At 36.0% G+C, this 17815-nt stretch overlaps 1 protein-coding gene across 1 annotated transcript in view; it reads left to right on the top strand.

Annotated features, from left to right (window-relative positions):
• The window catches only part of PTEN (phosphatase and tensin homolog), an 88448-nt gene that overhangs the window by 45907 nt on the left and 24726 nt on the right, over positions 1 to 17815 (top strand). The window contains exons 3-5 of the mRNA XM_055322033.1: positions 4125 to 4169; positions 10181 to 10224; positions 12111 to 12349. Of these exons, the coding sequence (XP_055178008.1) occupies positions 4125 to 4169; positions 10181 to 10224; positions 12111 to 12349 (328 nt within the window). The remainder of the gene's footprint in view (positions 1 to 4124; positions 4170 to 10180; positions 10225 to 12110; positions 12350 to 17815) is intronic.

The following is a 17815-nucleotide window of genomic DNA, read 5'->3' as shown; positions in this document are numbered from 1 at the left end:
AACTCCACTTCGAGTTATTACTTATTTACTCAAAGAAAATGTGTGTCCCCACAAGTCTTGCACAAGAATGTTTATATACTTATTCATAATAACCCCAAACTGTAAGCATCATAAATATCCATCAAATGATTGTGTAGCCACACAATGGAATCATACTTAGAATAAAAGGAATGAACTATTGGTACGTGTAACAGGGATAAATCTGTAAAACATTAGATTAAATGAAAGAAGCCAGTTACAAAAGACTACATATTATATATTACATATATATTACATATATTACATTTATATGAAGTTCAAGAATAGGACAGGTTAATGTATGGGAATATTAGCTGCCTTGGGAGCTTAGTGCGGTTTGACTGCAAATGGACGTGAGAGAATTTTCTGGGGTGGTGGAAGTATTCTGTGTCTTGATTGAGTTGGTTGTATACCTAAGATCTGTTTTCACCGTGTATAAATTTTATCTCAGTTTAAAGAAAAATTCCCAAAGTACAAATGGCATAGGGATTGATAAGAGGGTACAAGACAAGAGTCCAAGAGTGTGTAACACCACTTTTTTCTGTAATATATTCATAGTTGAATCGAAGTCGTCTTAGCAGAAATCAGTGCTTCTTTGGTTAGTTGAAGAAGCGGGCTAAACAGAAGAATCAGGGCAGCCCGGGTGGCTCAGTGGTTTAACACCGCCTTCGGCCCAGGGCCTGATCCTGGAGACCCGGGATCGAGTCCCACGTCGGGCTCCCTGCATGGAGCCTGCTTCTCCCTCTGCCTGTGTCTCTGCCTCTCTCTCTGTCTCTCTCATGAATAAATAAATAAAATCTTTAAAAAAAAAAAAGAATCGTAAAAAGTGACACATACCTTAAATATTTAAAGAAAAGTACACGTGAAATATTAGAATGAAACATTTTTCTCTAGGGTTTATTCTCCACCACCACCAGAACCACAAAGTAGTAATTTCCTTTGTTTCCCTCTGCCCCTTAGCAAGAATTTTTAGTCTTTTATACCATTGTTCCTTTTTGGCAAATGGACTCCCTTCTTAGAGTGATTTTAAGTTAGGATTAGAAATACACCTGTTGGGATCCCTGGGTGGCACAGCGGTTTGGCGCTTGCCTTTGGCCCAGGGCGTGATCCTGGAGACCCGGGATCGAATCCCACGTCAGGCTCCCGGTGCATGGAGCCGGCTTCTCCCTCTGCCTGTGTGTCTCTGCCTCTCTCACTCTCACTGTGTGACTATCATAAATAAATAAAAATTAAAAAAAAAAAGAAATACACCTGTTATACTAATATTAGTCATTTGTTTTGTTTTGCAGAAGGAAATCAAGATTAGAGATAATTGAAGTTAGAGAATAGAAAAACTAGAGAAAATCAGTGATCATCTTCATTTCCCCTTCATTAATAGAACGCTTGTTTTGTTTGCTGTGTACATGTTTTCCCAGAATGCCCATGGTAATTTCAGCTTTCCCTGTGGCTGGATTTGATAATGTAATAACTTGAGATCTGTTCTTTTTAAGTAGAAGTGAAGTTCCTGAAGGAACTTTCCTTTCTCGTCTGCTCTTGCTATGTATATGATGGCACATTGTTTTGGACCGTGGACTACCTATCACGTTGGCTGAGCATATGATAGAAGGGTCCTGGGCTCCAGTCCTTGACGAAACAAATCTACCCAACCAATTGTAGACTACTAATCCTGAAATTTATGTGAGAGAGTAGTGTATTTAGTATATTTAGTAGCATATTTGTTTATGAACCCTCCCCCTTTTGTTTCTCGCAGCTAAACCTTATTCTCACTGATAATCTAGTTGACTACTCTTTTCTTACTTTGACAGCAGAGACAGTAGTTCATAAATCATCTTATTCTAGGGAAGCAAGAGCAATTTCAGGTACTTAATACATGTTCTCAATAAATTTAAATAAAAGATAATATTGATAGGAATGGGTATCAAGGAATGAAAACATGAAAGCATACCATTAAAAAAAAAATACTAGTGACCTGAAGCCCTTGATGAAACAGTGCTCGTGCAAGGAAAGAGCTGTTCTAGAAACTGCTGAGTGGTTTATGGAAGGAGGGCCTGACTCTGCAGAAATAAGAGGAACTCATCTTGTCATACTAAATCTGTTAGAGAATGTTTTGTTGATATAAGAGAAAGTCACTGTTACATTCATTTTGGTTATAATCGTACAGAAAATATTAAAAAGCAAATATCTGATAAAATACTATAGTTAACACATTAAACAAAGTCTATAGTCTAAGGACTTACTTTAAAGTGTTGATTGTAAATAAATTTTGACATTTGCAATAGTTATACAGTGACCTAAAAATACATAATTTTACTTAGTGGCAAAATTACAAGTAATGTGCATATTACTGTATGGCATGATTTTTCACATCCAAATTTATGAACTCTTTTTCCCCTCTACCCAACTACATACATATTTTCAGCCCTCCTTCTAGTAGTATTGTATTTTTGGTTATATCAGATTTGGGTTTTTATGTGATTATTACTAGATAAATGCTATTTACAGTTAAGTGAAGTAGTATAACTGTTTTTTCCTGAACATTTTGTTATCCTTGGAGTTAAAATTCTCTCTCTCCTTCTCTCTCTGCCTTAGTTTCTGTGTTCTTAACTTTAACCCTAAACTGTATAAATCTCTCAACATGTTCCAGCACATTTGGCATTATGTTGATTTTATCTTCTTCAGAAGGAGCCTTCTGATCCATCCTGATCTGGGTCAGTTGTTCACTAGGCTTGCGGTATAACTGTCTGCTTGGGATGGATGTTCCTTCACCATTATTCTGGGGATTCCTTTTTCCCTTCTCATGAGTTGGACTCTTCAGTTCCTGGAATCGTCATCTTTCATGGTTTCCCACCCTTGTTTTGGTGGAACATATCTTCTAGTAACTTCCTGAGAGAGAATATGTAGGCAGCAAAATTACTGAGACTTCTCTCATTTAAAAATGCCTTTATTATATATTCACACTTGATTTATAGTCCAGATTCTTTTTATGAAAACTTTTTCCTCTCCCGCTTCTTCTAGGGTTCTGTGTTTATCTCTTCAGTATTCAGAAATTTCACTGAGCTGTACATGCCTGTATTTGGGTCTATTTTCATCATTTTTGCTGAATACTCACTGTATCTTTGATTTTGGAAATTCCTTCAGTTTAGGGTATTATTCTTAAATTGTATCTTGAATTTCTTCTCCTTATGTTTTCTGTTTTCTGGAACTCCTATTCATGTGTTGAAACTCCTGGACTTTAAATCTTTTTAAATCTTTTCTTTTGTTTTTGTCTTTTTATTCTGTTCTCTAATCCTCTCCTCCATTACCTACCTCCTAAGAGTAAACGAATTTCTATGCGTAAAGGACTTGAATATGGTAAAAAAAAAAAAAAAAAACACGTGGGAAGTACTTTTGTTGGCTGTAATTGTTGCTCTGGTGTAGTTTCTTAACTGTTTGGAGGGAGAGGTCTTTGGTCTTGATTCTCTGACTTAACTAGCTGTATGACCTTGGGCAAGTTTTGTAATTTCTTTGACACCTACTTCCTCATTTGTAAAATGTGGATACGCTCTGTCTCTCAGATATTTGTGAGTGTGGACTGAGAAGATGTATGTGAAAGTACTTAATGAACTTTGTATAGAGTTAATAGTTACTACTTGCATCTTTCAAATGTGAAAAGGTTTCTAGTTTGAAAGAAAATGATGGCTTAATTTCCAGGGTTATTTTTAAGATTACTCGATTGCACCTGACTGTTTCTCACACATTTGTATGAGCTAGGTGAACTTGAGCTAAGTGCTAATGCTACCTTTTAAATAACTTATTTCTTAATACCCAACCTCATAATGTAGAACGAAGAGAAGGTTATGAAAATATTTATTCTATGAAAAGCTCTGGCTTTACTTCAGATTGTATAAATCTGTGTAATGTAATAATTATTTAAGGTTGACCTGATTACTAGAGTAAGCCCATGAAGGGAATATTTATTGGAATTTATTTATATATTTTTCTTAAATGGTATTTGAGATTAGGAAAAATGGAATCTTTTTTAGGTTTTCTCAATAGTATAAATGTAATTTCAAATGTTAGCTCATTTTTGTTAATGGTGGCTTTTTGTTTGTTTGTTTTGTTTTAAGGTTTTTGGATTCAAAGCATAAAAACCATTACAAGATATACAATCTGTAAGTATGTTTTTTATTTGTATGCTTGCAAATATCTTCTAAAATAACTATTAAGTGAAAGTTATTTCCTTGTTAGAATCAGGTAGAGTTAAAGATACATTTTAACAGAATTGTGTTCCTAAAACAATTAGTCCAAGAAGTCTGATTAAGAGTATTGTTAGGTCATTCTGAAAGTGTAGTGATGAGGTCAAAACAATGTTGGCACACATTGGCGTTACTTGATCTGCTTTAAATGACTTGGCATCTAGCCCATCTTTGAGCCAATAACCATGCAGTAACTTGAAGTGTAATTCACAGCAGAGCTTTTCTGTTAAAGCAGTAATAACATCTTCCATAGAGGTACCCTTCAGAGTGGGTATAGTTTTGTTTATTCTTTGTTAATGTCTTTGGGTCATTTGATTGAAATGACATATATAACATAACATAAGTTATTCTCTAACTGTATATAACATGAATAAGTTACGTAAAATTGTTGAATTGGGTGGTTTGTCTTGTCTGGTGCAGGGATGTAAGGATTGCCTGCTTTCGTACAGCTAGCTTATCTTTAACCTTTTGTTTTTCTTTCTGACTTTGTGAGTAGGAATGTGAAAAGGAAAAAAAAAGAACAAAATAAAAATGGGAAGAAAATATTTTTTATCATTTTTGCCTTTAAAAGACTATTATTCCTTCCCAAAATAACCATTTTCTACCTTTTAAAAAATGATATATAAAGTGTGTTATTTTTCTATCTGGTTTTTATTTTTCCTATATGATGTCTGTAAATTATGCAACAGGAAAAATTTTAATCTGAAGTTATGTTTCCTGATTCACTGTCACAGTTTCTGTAGAATTTATTTATCCAATGTAAGAGCAAGATTCTCTTCTGCCTTCAGGGGGCATTTAAATCATCACTAAAGGGATCCCTGGGTGGCGCAGTGGTTTAGCGCCTGCCTTTGGCCCAGGGCGCGATCCTGGAGACCCGGGATCGAATCCCACATCGGGCTCCCGGTGCATGGAGCCTGCTTCTCCCTCTGCCCGTGTCTCTGCCTTTCTCTCTCTCTCTGTGTGACTATCATAAATAAATAAAAATTAAAAAAAAAAGATTAAATCATCACTAAAAAGGATAGAAGGTTGTATGTGCCTGGTTCTGATAAGACTTGGTAAGACCTTAGAAAACCTGAGAGTGAGGTAGACACCATTATTGTTTCTCCTGATGAGTTTTCACTAATTTTCCATAGATTCACAAAGAAGCAAACATTAATGCTGTGTTTGCCACATGTAGACATCGTAAAACTTGTTGGCGGTACAGAGGTGAATAAGATATAGTTTCAGTCTGTGGTAGTTTATAGTCTGATGTGATAGGTGGACATGGTGTTGTAGAAGAAGGAACTGTTGTAAAGAAGAGAGCTGTGCAGAGAACAGTGGAAATAGTACTTGTATTCTGTAGGAAAGTTTTCAATAAAGAAAGGCATGTTGGAGCTGGGGTGAAAGAATCTGCAGAGGCTGTCCTGCAGGCCTTCCAGTGGGGAAGGGGGTGGCATTGTGGGCAGAGTGGATGGCATGGAAGAGGCTTGTTGGCATGTTGTAGTGTTTAGAATATGGCAGATAATCAGTGCGTGATGGTCAGATTATGGGTGTGTGTGTGTGTGTGTGTGTGTGTGTAGGTTGTGCTGGTGACAGGGAACAAAGTGAAAGACAAAGGTGCTGTAGAGACGTGACTGTAGATGGGCCCCAGGTCCAAATGATCCGTGCATATATCTTCCTCTCATTCTGATTAACCTCCTTTGACAAACCTTGTTGCAGATGCCAGAATGTTTCCGTGGAGGAAAATAAAAACCACAAATCTTTATACTTTTTGAAAAACTAGATTCAGAAGTTAAGTTTAAAAAAAGAAATAAAGCACAGGACAAAAACTGTCAAAAGCTGCAGTCCATTAAGTGAGTCATGTCAGGTTCAGACTCTCAAGATGAGGCATTTAGAGTCCCAGAAGGAAGGTAGAAAGATACAAAGACAAATTCTACCTTTTTAAAAATTTTATTCAAGCTTAACATTATATCCAAAGAAAGGGAAGGAAATTCTTTTCATTCCTGTATTCAGTGGCTTCCTGCTTCCAGAATTTAGGACGCAGGGTTGCACTGTCACTTCTGTGGTTCACTTAACATTATCATGTTAAAGGTGGCATCAGGAGCTAGTCTGGGAACTTGGCTGCCCGTTTGTTTTTGTATTTCTAAACATTGGACCCCAAAGTTAATTAATTGTCTGGTCATTAGCGGAGAGTAGCTTTTGGTGTGTGTGTGTGTGTGTGTGTGTGTGTATATATATATATATATATATATACACACACACACACACACTTCGGCTCCCCTTCCCCACTCCACTAAACGGACTCAATAGACTTTCAGAACTGGAAAGTACCTGAAAGAGATCATTTAGTCCAACCTTTTCATTTTACAGATGGGGAATCTGAGGCCTATAGGGGGGTTAAGTGATTTGAACAAGGTCACACAGGTACATATGGTAGCAGACCACCCACTGTTTCTGCCAGTCTTCCCTTTCTGGTTTTGTTGTCATTGTCGTTGTCATTGTTTGTTTTAACCTCCCGGAAATGTTACTTCAGAAGTTTCTGGAACTACCAGGTTGTGGCATGTTTTGAGTTCTGATGTCACTTTTCATTCTTTACCTTCTTTCTACCCTGTTTGTATTTCTGGCTCTGGGTAGGTGGGTCTGGCAAGCAGCAGATGTTTCTATTTTATTTCTTTTATTTTGGGGATGTTAATTACGTGTGATGTATGCCTTTGCAAACATATATAAGTTGAAAGGTCTTAAGATATGTACACTAGACATGTATTTAATGGTAAATTAAACTTTTTATGACAGTTATAACATGTGAATGAAGAACAGTTCTTAATACAGACTTTTAATAATTGACTACCTGTTTATGTCTTTATATTATCAAACATTTAGTAAATTATTTTAAGAAAGGACAAAATTAGCATCATATCATTAATTAAATTTGTGTATGATGATACTTAGTAAATTTGTTTTGTGCAAGTGTGTGTATTTCATTTTTGTAAGTTCCTCTCTATAACCTTTAGGCCGGTGGGGGTAGAGGAAGGGGGGATGGGGATAGAGGTGTAATACAGTTCTTGCCTTTCTTTTTGAGAAGCTTAAATGATCACTGGATATTTGTTTTAAAAGGGTTACTGTAAAAAAAAATAAAAAAATAAAAGGGTTACTGTATATCATCGTGTATTCTGTTTGGCATATAGCTCTCGGTCATTAGGTGATGAACCTTTAGCTGTTAATTTTTACCTGTTAAGTTTTCTTTTGTAAGCTGGGCTAGTGATGTTGAAGAAAGTTACAGAGGAGACCTACTTATCTGGCTGAGTCTTTGGCAAGTCTCATTTCTCTGGAAGCTTTTCCTGTTAGTAGTCTTCTCTCTTCATTCACCTTCTGTCTACTGCTTCATTAAAAACTCTTTCAATGCTTCTTCATCTCTCTTGTCAATAATAATAATAATAATAATAATAAGCCAATATAAGGTGAAAATTTTTTAAAGTGGTATCTTTTAAGTTGAATTTTAATTATAAGGAAGTATAAATGGTCAGATCTACCTAATACTTGTCTCAGTCAAATCCCATTTTCCATTTATGTATCTTCAATTTTGGTTTGTAATGAAGACTTGTTGAGAGGCTTGTCAGTTAAGAAGAGTCATCATTTTTACCCTAGCAACCCTTCCTCCAGATCGCTTCCCTCACTACTGGCCCCAGTATCCATACTTGTAGAGATTTTCATAAACTTTTCATGTTTTCATGATCACTTTTTGTTCTATCTTTTGTGCCAAATACTACTCTTGTAGGAAGGCTGATTTTGAGTAGAATTTGTTATTGCTTTTTTTTTTTTAAACTGTTGGTGGCAGTTTTTTATTTTAAATGGGAAGTATGGAGCAGTGCTGGAAAAAACTTTGACTTTTTAACCAGAGGTACTGGGTTTGAGTCCTGTCCCTTCCACTTGCATATTGTAGTTTGGGACAAGGGTTTTAATGCTCTTCTAAATCTTAGCTTTCTCACGTATAAGATGGAGATTATATTTTCTGTTACATGGTTGTGACTATGAAATTAAAAAACATGGAAACTCCTTTGTAATGTGTGTACATCTAGTAGACATGGAATAGCTCATTTCCACTTCTCCATTTCCTCCTCTTACCAGTAATATTTGAGAATCAGTTTATGATGGTAGTCTTAAGCAATGTTTATCAAACCAAACATGAGCTCCTGAAGAAGCATGGGAATTTTAGAGAACTAAAGCTGCATGAAAGTCAGAATGTTTATTTTTTTTGTTGTGCTGCCATGAGACCAGCTTCTTAGAATTATTTCCTAGCTTACTCCTTCTCCCTCACCTTCTGAATCCTATCTTTATATGATTCTTTATAAAATATTCTGTTATGGATTCTTCACTGTTAATCAGACCTCTTCTTTAATCTGTACTAAAGAAAGTGTAAAACATGACTATTTTCTTGGTCAGTCCTCCTCTTACTTGTTGTGTTCTGTGTATGAGTAAGTATGAAATTATTTAGCAAAGATACATACATGTGTATATGGCATTACTAAGTAAGTTTTTTTTGAGCAAAACTCTATACTAAATTACAATATGCAAAAAAGGGGGAAAATCTTTGTTTTAAGCAGTAGTATGAAAGTCAATTTATTTCAGGTCTGACAAGTTAGAAACTGGTGGATTCTAATTTGTTTATGATTCAACTTTCATATGGATTTGGGTTTGAAACTGAAGTAGATGAACTGTACAGATATTTTTAGAATTTCTTAAATGTAAAATATATTACCACCATCACTTGCTTGAAACTCTTAGGGCCAGTTGTGTTTCAGCATTCGGGATTTTTCCCCTTGCAGAAGGGTAATATGGAAGCATATACTGCTTTGTATTACATAACACAGCAGTGGGCTTTGTAGCAGTACCTAGCATGAAGTGTTTGACTCTTTAAGTGTATTAGTTGAAGAGTGCATACAGTGTCATAAACTCAGGTTCTGCTACAATTGAGTTTGTCATAGTTTAACATAAAATGTTAGATGTCTCAAACTTCTGGGATTTTGGAATTGGAGATTAAGGGATTGTAGACCTTTATTTGTTTTAAAATGCTAAGTTTTTATTTGAAACAATTTTTTTTGAAATAATTTTTTAAAAAACATCTCACTTGGTTAGTAGCTGTAGTTACCATTATTTTGCTGACCACAAACTAAAGTACAGGATCCCTTTCAGAGCCTTATTAATATTTATAAATACACCTATTAATCATGAGTGAACCAGTACATGATGATAAATATGTCACTGCCATTAAAAAAGACAAATTTTAGTATTCTATATGTAATGCTAAGTCAACATTTTACTGTTGGAGATTTATTTTACTTATTACTCTTTCATTACTCTCAGACTTTAATTAAAACTCGTTAACCTGAGAGATTATTGAAAAAGATGACCTTTGGCTTCTCTAAAGAAAGAAAGGTCTGGCCTAAAAATTTTTTAGTGAGTGTTTTTGAGTAGATTCTTTTACTTTTTTTACCTTATTTTACTATTTTAAAAATAATAGCTTTTAAAATAATAGTTTGAGAAAACTGTGTTCAACTCTGAGTTGAAGACAATGTTGAAAATAGTTGTTTGTATATACTTGGTGAAATCAAAAATAAATTCCCTTAGCATGCAGAATGCCATAAATGAAATTTGAAGGTACAGATGCAGCAACTGAATTTACAGTGTTGTGCATTCGTGGCATCACAAGTTTTTAAGCAAGTGTGTAAGCTAAGGTATGATTGCATACACTTAACACTTAAGCCTTGATTTCCTTAATTGTAAAATGGAGATAAAGACACTGCCTACTTCACAGGATTTGTAGGATTGAAAGAAATAGTTAATACAAAACAGTGTGATGCCTGATCCATTAAAACAGTTCAGAAAATGTTTGTTACTTTTTTTTTGCCAGTGCAAAAAATAACTAGGTCACATTTAAACTTTTCTTTTAGGTGTGCTGAAAGACATTATGATACCGCCAAATTTAACTGCAGAGGTAGGTATTAACTGCTGAGTAATGTATTATGTTATATAACTTAAAACCAATACACTAAATCTTAACAGTCATAGCAGTAATGAATAATCTCAATATTAAGTGAGGTAAATAAATATTTGTCTTAAAGATGGTCTTAGACAATTTGGAAAACAAATGTAATTTTGTTGTTGTGTTGTAGGAAGCAATTATCATATAAACCTGCCAGTACTAGTAGGAATACTAAATAGCAGAGTAGACTGTAAGAATTAGGAAAAATGTCTAGACTAACAATAAAATGAAGAGAGGGTTATATCTACTGTTGGAGGCATTTGGTGTAACAGTAAGAAATTATAGATAGAGCAGAGTAGCAGTAAGAGATTAAGAGAAAGCAGAGCCACTTAATAACTGTGGAACTGTGACAGGGGCCAGTCAGGGAGCAGGGTATGTGACAAATATGGATAAGAGGAACCTGACAGATGAGAGCAGGAGCTACTTTGAATGGGTTCTTCTCCAGGGATAGTGAATTCCTCTGAGAACCCATAAAGGAACTTCCATCTGTGTTTGTGGAACCCTTTGAGCCATAAGAGACCTGGAGAGTGGAGAGAAGCCCGGCAGATGCTACCGTGACAGAAAGAGAAGCTGGATGCCGTGAGCTACATGTTGATGTGCTTGCCATTGATGCCTTCTGGAAATCCAGAATGGACTTTCCGACAGCTGCTTTGAGAATTCAGAAGCATTAATGGTTGAGAGCCAGTACAGATCCACTAAGAATTTTTCCTTTTTCGTGAATTTAGGCTGCTCCTTACCAGGCGAAGTGTGTTTTAGTCAGGGTGTATCTAGCTGTAAATAGACGTTGAGCAATGTTTTCTGGGATGTTTCTGTGTGCCTCTGGGGAGATGAAGATGGAATGCCAGTGCAGCTGGGCCGAGGCTGAGGTGCAGCCCTTCCCGGTGACTCCTCGTGATAGTTGTCATCATCTGCCACCCGGGCTCACCCAACACAACAGAGGACCTAATGAACTGAGTCCTGTTCCACATTATCAGTGACTTGATGGGAGATAGAAGGCATACTTTTCACATATTTAGATGACACAGAGGATAATTCTATATAGTAAATGTTAGTAAAGGATTTTAATAGAGTGGAACCGAGGCAGGGACCAGTAAGAAGAAATTTAATAGTGATATAGCTAAACTATTTCTAGGCAGGTTAAAAGAAAATGCTTAGCTCTGACTATAGGGAACAGAGAAATTTGGGGTTTTTATGACTATCCACATGAAAAGATCTGAAACTTCATTAGATACACTTTACTACAACTATGTAGATTTTTGTAAGTTTTCTCAGTTTCTTTTGTAAATGCCTTTAAAAATTCATAGTATACAACACTAACATTTGCCAGACCATCCTTAAACAACACACTTAGCATTTTTATTATATCAAGTGTAAAATCAATCCTTTACATACATCATTGATTTTTCGGTTATTTATACTTTCTCTGGAATATATGTTTTGTGATGACGTAGTATTATAAATATTATGACTTCTTTTGTCAGAAAATGCATTGAGAGCCCTGACAAGAAACCTGTGTGACATTTCATTTTAAGTTTGCCTCTTCCCTCTGATATGTTGAGGTGTGCTCCCTCTCCATTGCAAAGTTTCCTCTTTCATTAAAGTGGGGAAAATAATGCTTAGCCTCTCTCTCTCTAGTGGCAGGTTTAAGAATTAATGAGAGACTATTTTCTATTCAAAGATTGGAAAATTATCAGACAGCAAATTATTTTTCTCTGGAGTTCCGTTTTTCTTTTAAACATCTGTTAAGCTTACATGCAATGTTTCTAAAGTTAACCTACTTTTAATAAACAGTTCAGCAAAGACTTTTTTCTAATTCTGAGGTTATCTTTTTACCACAGTTGCACAGTATCCTTTTGAAGACCATAATCCACCACAGCTAGAACTTATCAAACCCTTTTGTGAAGATCTTGACCAATGGCTAAGTGAAGATGACAATCATGTTGCAGCAATTCACTGTAAAGCTGGAAAGGGACGAACTGGTGTAATGATTTGTGCATATTTATTACATCGGGGCAAATTTTTAAAGGCACAAGAGGCCCTAGATTTCTATGGGGAAGTAAGGACCAGAGACAAAAAGGTAAGTTATATTTGATTTTTTTTCTTTCTTGGAGAATTTATTAGAAAACAGGTTTTTTAAAAAGATGGATGATAGTGGAGTGGATTCTAGAGTGAGGCCTGAGGTGTTTACTATGGTAACTCTTATTTCTTTATTCTGAACAGTTAAATCATTTACTACCTTAACTGTCATATTAGCAAATTACTGATTCTTTTAATTTTTTTGTTCATGCTAGCATTTTCATATCATGCCAGTAAATCTTACCCATTAACTGTCTAGCATATTTTGGTCTCTAAAATCCTGAAAAAGCGTTTAAAAAAGCAGTACACTGATCAAAAGTAAGCTTGATATTTCTGAACCTTGCTTGAGAATAAAGTGTCTGGATAATAACTTGAATGCTATTACCTAGTAAAGTGTGATCTTTACTTGTATAAGTACATGAAAATTATTCTTTGATATGAATATTCATGAATGTAGTTATATTAAGATTAGTCAAAGGTTCTCTTATTCAGAAGACTAATAAAAACTATGTTGAAAACCAGTGACAAACTTAATCTGTGTAAGTATGTTTGAGTGGAAAACATAAACTTGGGAGAACTTTCACAGTGATTTTCAAGGGATTCATTTCTTTGGATGGCAAGTGTGACAAAATATGTTTATATTTCTTGCAAAGAGATTTTGTACATTTCTCTGAGGAGAAACCCAAACCACTCCAGATAGAGAAACTCACCTAGAGAACGCTACTGAGGGAGACATCACAACTTTATGTACAGAGTTTATTCTAGTTTTCATAATGTTTACAATCAGGAAAGTTTTCTTCCAATAACTTGCCTGCCTTCTTTCACTTCTTCCTTCCTTTTTGGAAGGAAATGTGGCTTGAACTCATGACCCTGAGATCAAGACCTGAATTGAGGTCAGGAGTCAGACACTTAACCGACTGAGCCACCCAGGTGCTCCTAGGCTGATTTCTTTTTAGTTCAACTTCAAAACAAAGATAAGTGATCATTTCAACTATCTTAGCTGAGTAGTTGCATAGATTCCTGGCTCCTTTTCTCCTTCCTCATTTCTTGTTTTGTCTTTGTGACTTTTTAAAATTACATCTAAGGATGCCAAGTGCTGTATATTGGCGATAGTTTATAAAACTGAATATTATATTCATACTTGATTTTAGTGAATATTGATTAAGATAGATTGCCTTATATTTCTTTATGTTGTGAACACCCTGGGATGATAGCAGTGGAGTGGATTCTAGAGGGGCCTGGGCCTGAGATGTTTACTGTAGCTCATCGTTTCATCATCTCGAGGAAACAGTTGCTTTTACTGATTAAAAATATAGAAGGTCACTTGTTGTACACTTAGAATAAATGCAGGGCAGCACAGGGAAAAAGAGAATGAAGGGGAAAAAAACCAGAGTATAATTGCTGAAGCAGTGGGAGGAGTTTAGAGCAGGGTTGATGAGCAGTAGACATTGTAGTTGTGGGAAAGAAATCAAGTAAAACGAATTTAAAGTAAAAATAGAGAAGCTCTGTAATATGGAGCCAGAACATTAGATTTAAGTCCATGGCTCTCAAAGTATTTATGTTACATACCTTCTAAAAATATGAAAGCTATAAATAGTCTCTCACTAAAAATGTGCATGATACACATGAACATAAAATTTTCCTTACAGTTTTTAATTACACTAACATTTTTTTAACATGGAAAATAAGAATTATGTCCCCTTTTTTAATGGAAAAAGCAGGGCCACTACTTGAAGATAGTGCATAAATCTAAATGGTTACAAATTAATCAAAATTAAGCTTTAGTTCTGCCCAATAGTAAGTTTTAATGAAAGGGCTGCTATTATTTAGATTTTTTTTTTTTTAAAGATTTTATTTATTTGAGAAAGACTGAGTGAGAGAAGAGAGACCACAAGCAGGGGGAGGGGCAGAGGCAGAGGGAGAAGCGACCCTCCATTCTAGAACCCTGGGATGATGACCTGGGCTGAAGGCAGACGCTTCACCAACTGAGCCACCCAGGTGGTCCTAGGTTTTAAATGATACATTAAAACTAAAAAGCCATCGTCTTTGACTTGACAACTTTTATGTCATCTTTGATGTCCAATCCATTTTGACTTTGTTTTAGGTGAAAATAAGTGCTTAAAACCCTATCTCATGAAAGAACAAATGGAATCTATAGATTCTTTTGTCAATGAATGTAGGTTTATGTCAAAAAATAAGAATTCTCTAAGATTCTTCAGATAAGTTAACTTTATATCATTTTCTTTGCCGTTAATGAGATCATTTTTGGCAAGATCCTGGCATAATACTATGTTAGGAAGGGATTATGACTTCATATTTTAGTTTCAAGGTTGAAGAGTTAAACTGTGTAAATGAATTTGTATTTTATCCAGTTAACAGCGGTTAAAATCTTGGCCGTAGAAATGCCTTCTGAAACTAGTGAACTTACGTGTAGCGCAACATTTCATAATTGCTCCCACTTCTTGACAAAACCTCTTGAGAAGCCCTTGATTGAAAGTCTTGGCTTTCCTGAATTTGGCTATTTTCATAACAGTAGATTTTTCATGACAAATCCTCTTGTACTGGCTGTGATTCAAGGCTTGGCACTCATGAAGTAATAGAATACTTCCACAATAATAAATAAGCTTTCTCCCAGGATCAATGATAGAGTCTTGCACCCCAATACATAATGATGAACAAAGGATTTAGTCACAGTGACATGTAGAGAGCTCTATCTTTACCAAAGCAACCAAACCAGATGTTTTGCCAGACATTAAGGTATTCTATCTACAGAATACTGAGATTTCTTCAGGAGAACTTTTCTGGGAGCATTTTGAAGATGTTAATGTTCCCTCAGGTTTCCAAAGAGGACTCCAAAATAAGTATTTTTCTTTGATTATGTTACCATGCATGTATTTGATGAAAACTAGTAGCTGGCTAAACTGAGAAGCTGTCATCATACACTGAAGGGAAGTGGTATTTCCATCCAGTCCTTTCATGCCCTGCTTCATAGTTTTTAGAGAAAGTGGTTGGTTTTTCTGGAATGCGCAGGATTGTTTGTTAGAGATACTGCAACAGTCTTAACTTTTCTGTTGCAAGCTACACACACGTTTGACCATTTTTAAAGTATTTGCCTTCACCACATTCAGCTGCAACTTTTTTTTTTTCTTGGGCATTACAACCAACAGACTTGTAGAGTGTTTTAATCAGGATTTTGAGTTGGGGGGTGAGGTTTTTTTTTAGAGTAGTCTATAACCTTTCCTAACTAAGCTGTGCTCTCACACATTCTCTTTCCCCCCCTTCCCTCCCTCTTATAGACACTCACCTACACACATACACACTCTGTCTGATGTAGATGCTGCCTCAGGAGAGTTCGCTAAATGCTTCTGATAGTGGGAACTAGCCATATAAAAAGCACTTGGGATTGTCTTTCACATCATTTTCAGGGATATAAGTAAAACCCATTGGTGCATAAGCAGTTTCTGTTAGATCCAAGAAAAGTCTTCATAGTCAAAAAGTGAGGACATATTTTAATTTGTCATTGGGAAGATATTGTAGCCCTCACAATCTGCAAATGTGGTCAATTCTATCTCTCTGTAAAGGTGAAGAGAGATTTGGTAAACTGGCAAGGCCCATGGGATATTGTTGTGTTTTAGGGGCCAGAGTGAAAAGATACTAAGAGAAGTATTTATGAAAATCAAATGCAGTATGTTGTATTTTGTACGATGCTCAGGCACACTGCTTTCTTCTTCCTCTCATAGGTTTGAATCTACCCCAAGTAGAAGATAACAGGCTAACAGAGGATGGAGTTCTGTGTGTACTCAGTAAAATTGTTACATTATTTAGCTCTTATATAAAGACTCAGAGTTCAGTAATTTAGACAGAATTGATCACTTTTAGCATCTTGGAGTCCAAATAAATCATTAAGATCTGTTGTGCTTTAGTTTATGATTAATTAATATACTCAGACCATTTTTGGAGGAATTTTTTTCAGGTCTAAAGCAGTATCCTAATGCGCTCCTACCTTTATTTCTGTGGATATTTAAAAAGACAAAAAGAAATTTATGAGCAGATGCTGTTGATGAGGCTATATTTTGCTGATGGTTCAATTTGCATTTTATGCTGAAACAGTGTTAGAAAGCTTAGATTAAAGGGATAAAGATTATGGGTATAAGATTATGAACCTTTTTTGGCAGGAATTTTTATTTTAAAAATGATAAAACAGAGGCCCAGAAAGATGAAGTGCTTTGATTAGGATTATTCAAACAGTGACTGATAGCATTCAGAGTAAAATTTGAGTCCCCTGCACATTGTTGAACTTTGTTCTGTGCTATCTTGGAGCTGCAAAGGAACTTTGAGACTGTTCAGAATTAATCTCTTGTACAGGGGCACGCTCTCCCAAAATGGGCCTATTTTGGCAAGGCTCCTTAGTTTGTAGCCTTTTTTTTTTTTTTAACTGACGCTCGGGCATTTAGTGGCCCCAACTTAAGGAGAATAAAGGCAGCTTGAAGTTGTTAGTCTTGTAAATACAGTGCTGTGGGTGTCCTTTAAATCTTTGACAACTTAATTTTCTGAAAACTTCCAGATATATCACATGTTTATTTAATGGTTAGGGTGCTGGTGAAATAATGTGTTTTTAACCTTTAATAAGTATAGTTTCATCATGAGAAATGAGCTAAGCTGAACATGGTAAAGCTGTTGTTACACAACTGTGGAAATCTTCCAGGGAAGTATCTTAACTGAACCATTATTATAGGAGATACATACATTTTATCAATTTTTCCATTTATATGGCATTTAATATTATTAAAACTGTCTTTAATGTGACTTTGCTTATATCTTTAATTTCAGCTGTAGGGAAACATTCAGAAGAAAGTTGTGTTCTGGTGACAGTGATATCGGAGGATATTGTTTCTTCTCCTCCTTCTCTTTCTCTACATCCCTCCTTTGTCCCCCTCACCCTTTCCCACCTCCTGATCCTCTACTCCTACCCACTCTTGTTTTGAAGAAAGAAGAGCCAATTGTCCTGTTTTAGCAGAGAACTTGTGGACTTGGCAGGGACTCTCAGAGTCATCTGGTGCAGTTTTGCCATTCCCTCGGCAGGCTCGGTACAGATGAGATGGCCGAGTGGTTGGTGCCAGCGGACCGGACAGTGTGCCTTGTGTTAGTAATACCCCAACAATACTTCAAGTTTGGAGTGTTGCGCAGAAGCCAGAGCACAACTGACACCTCCTCTAAGGAAGCATGTTTTCTGAAGGCACAGTAACTGCTTGTGAGAAGGAAGAGTCCTTCTTTCATTCAATAATTTAGAAGAAGGCAACGATGTTACACTTCCCTAAGAGTCATTCCTTTGCAGATTTGATCCTTTTACTTTATGAGTAAAAGCCACTGTCAGCAGTTCCCTGTACACCTCCACCCCCACCCCGCCCCCAAAGAGCCTGGTGCAGGGCAGCTCGCAGAGCTGGTTCCTGCCAGTCCTATGCCTCAC

This window comes from Nyctereutes procyonoides, unplaced genomic scaffold, assembly GCF_905146905.1.
Source record: "Nyctereutes procyonoides isolate TBG_1078 unplaced genomic scaffold, NYPRO_anot_genome, whole genome shotgun sequence".
NCBI lineage: Eukaryota > Metazoa > Chordata > Mammalia > Carnivora > Canidae > Nyctereutes > Nyctereutes procyonoides.
Note: the sequence above shows the minus strand (reverse complement) of the source record. Positions and strands in the feature narration are given on the sequence as shown.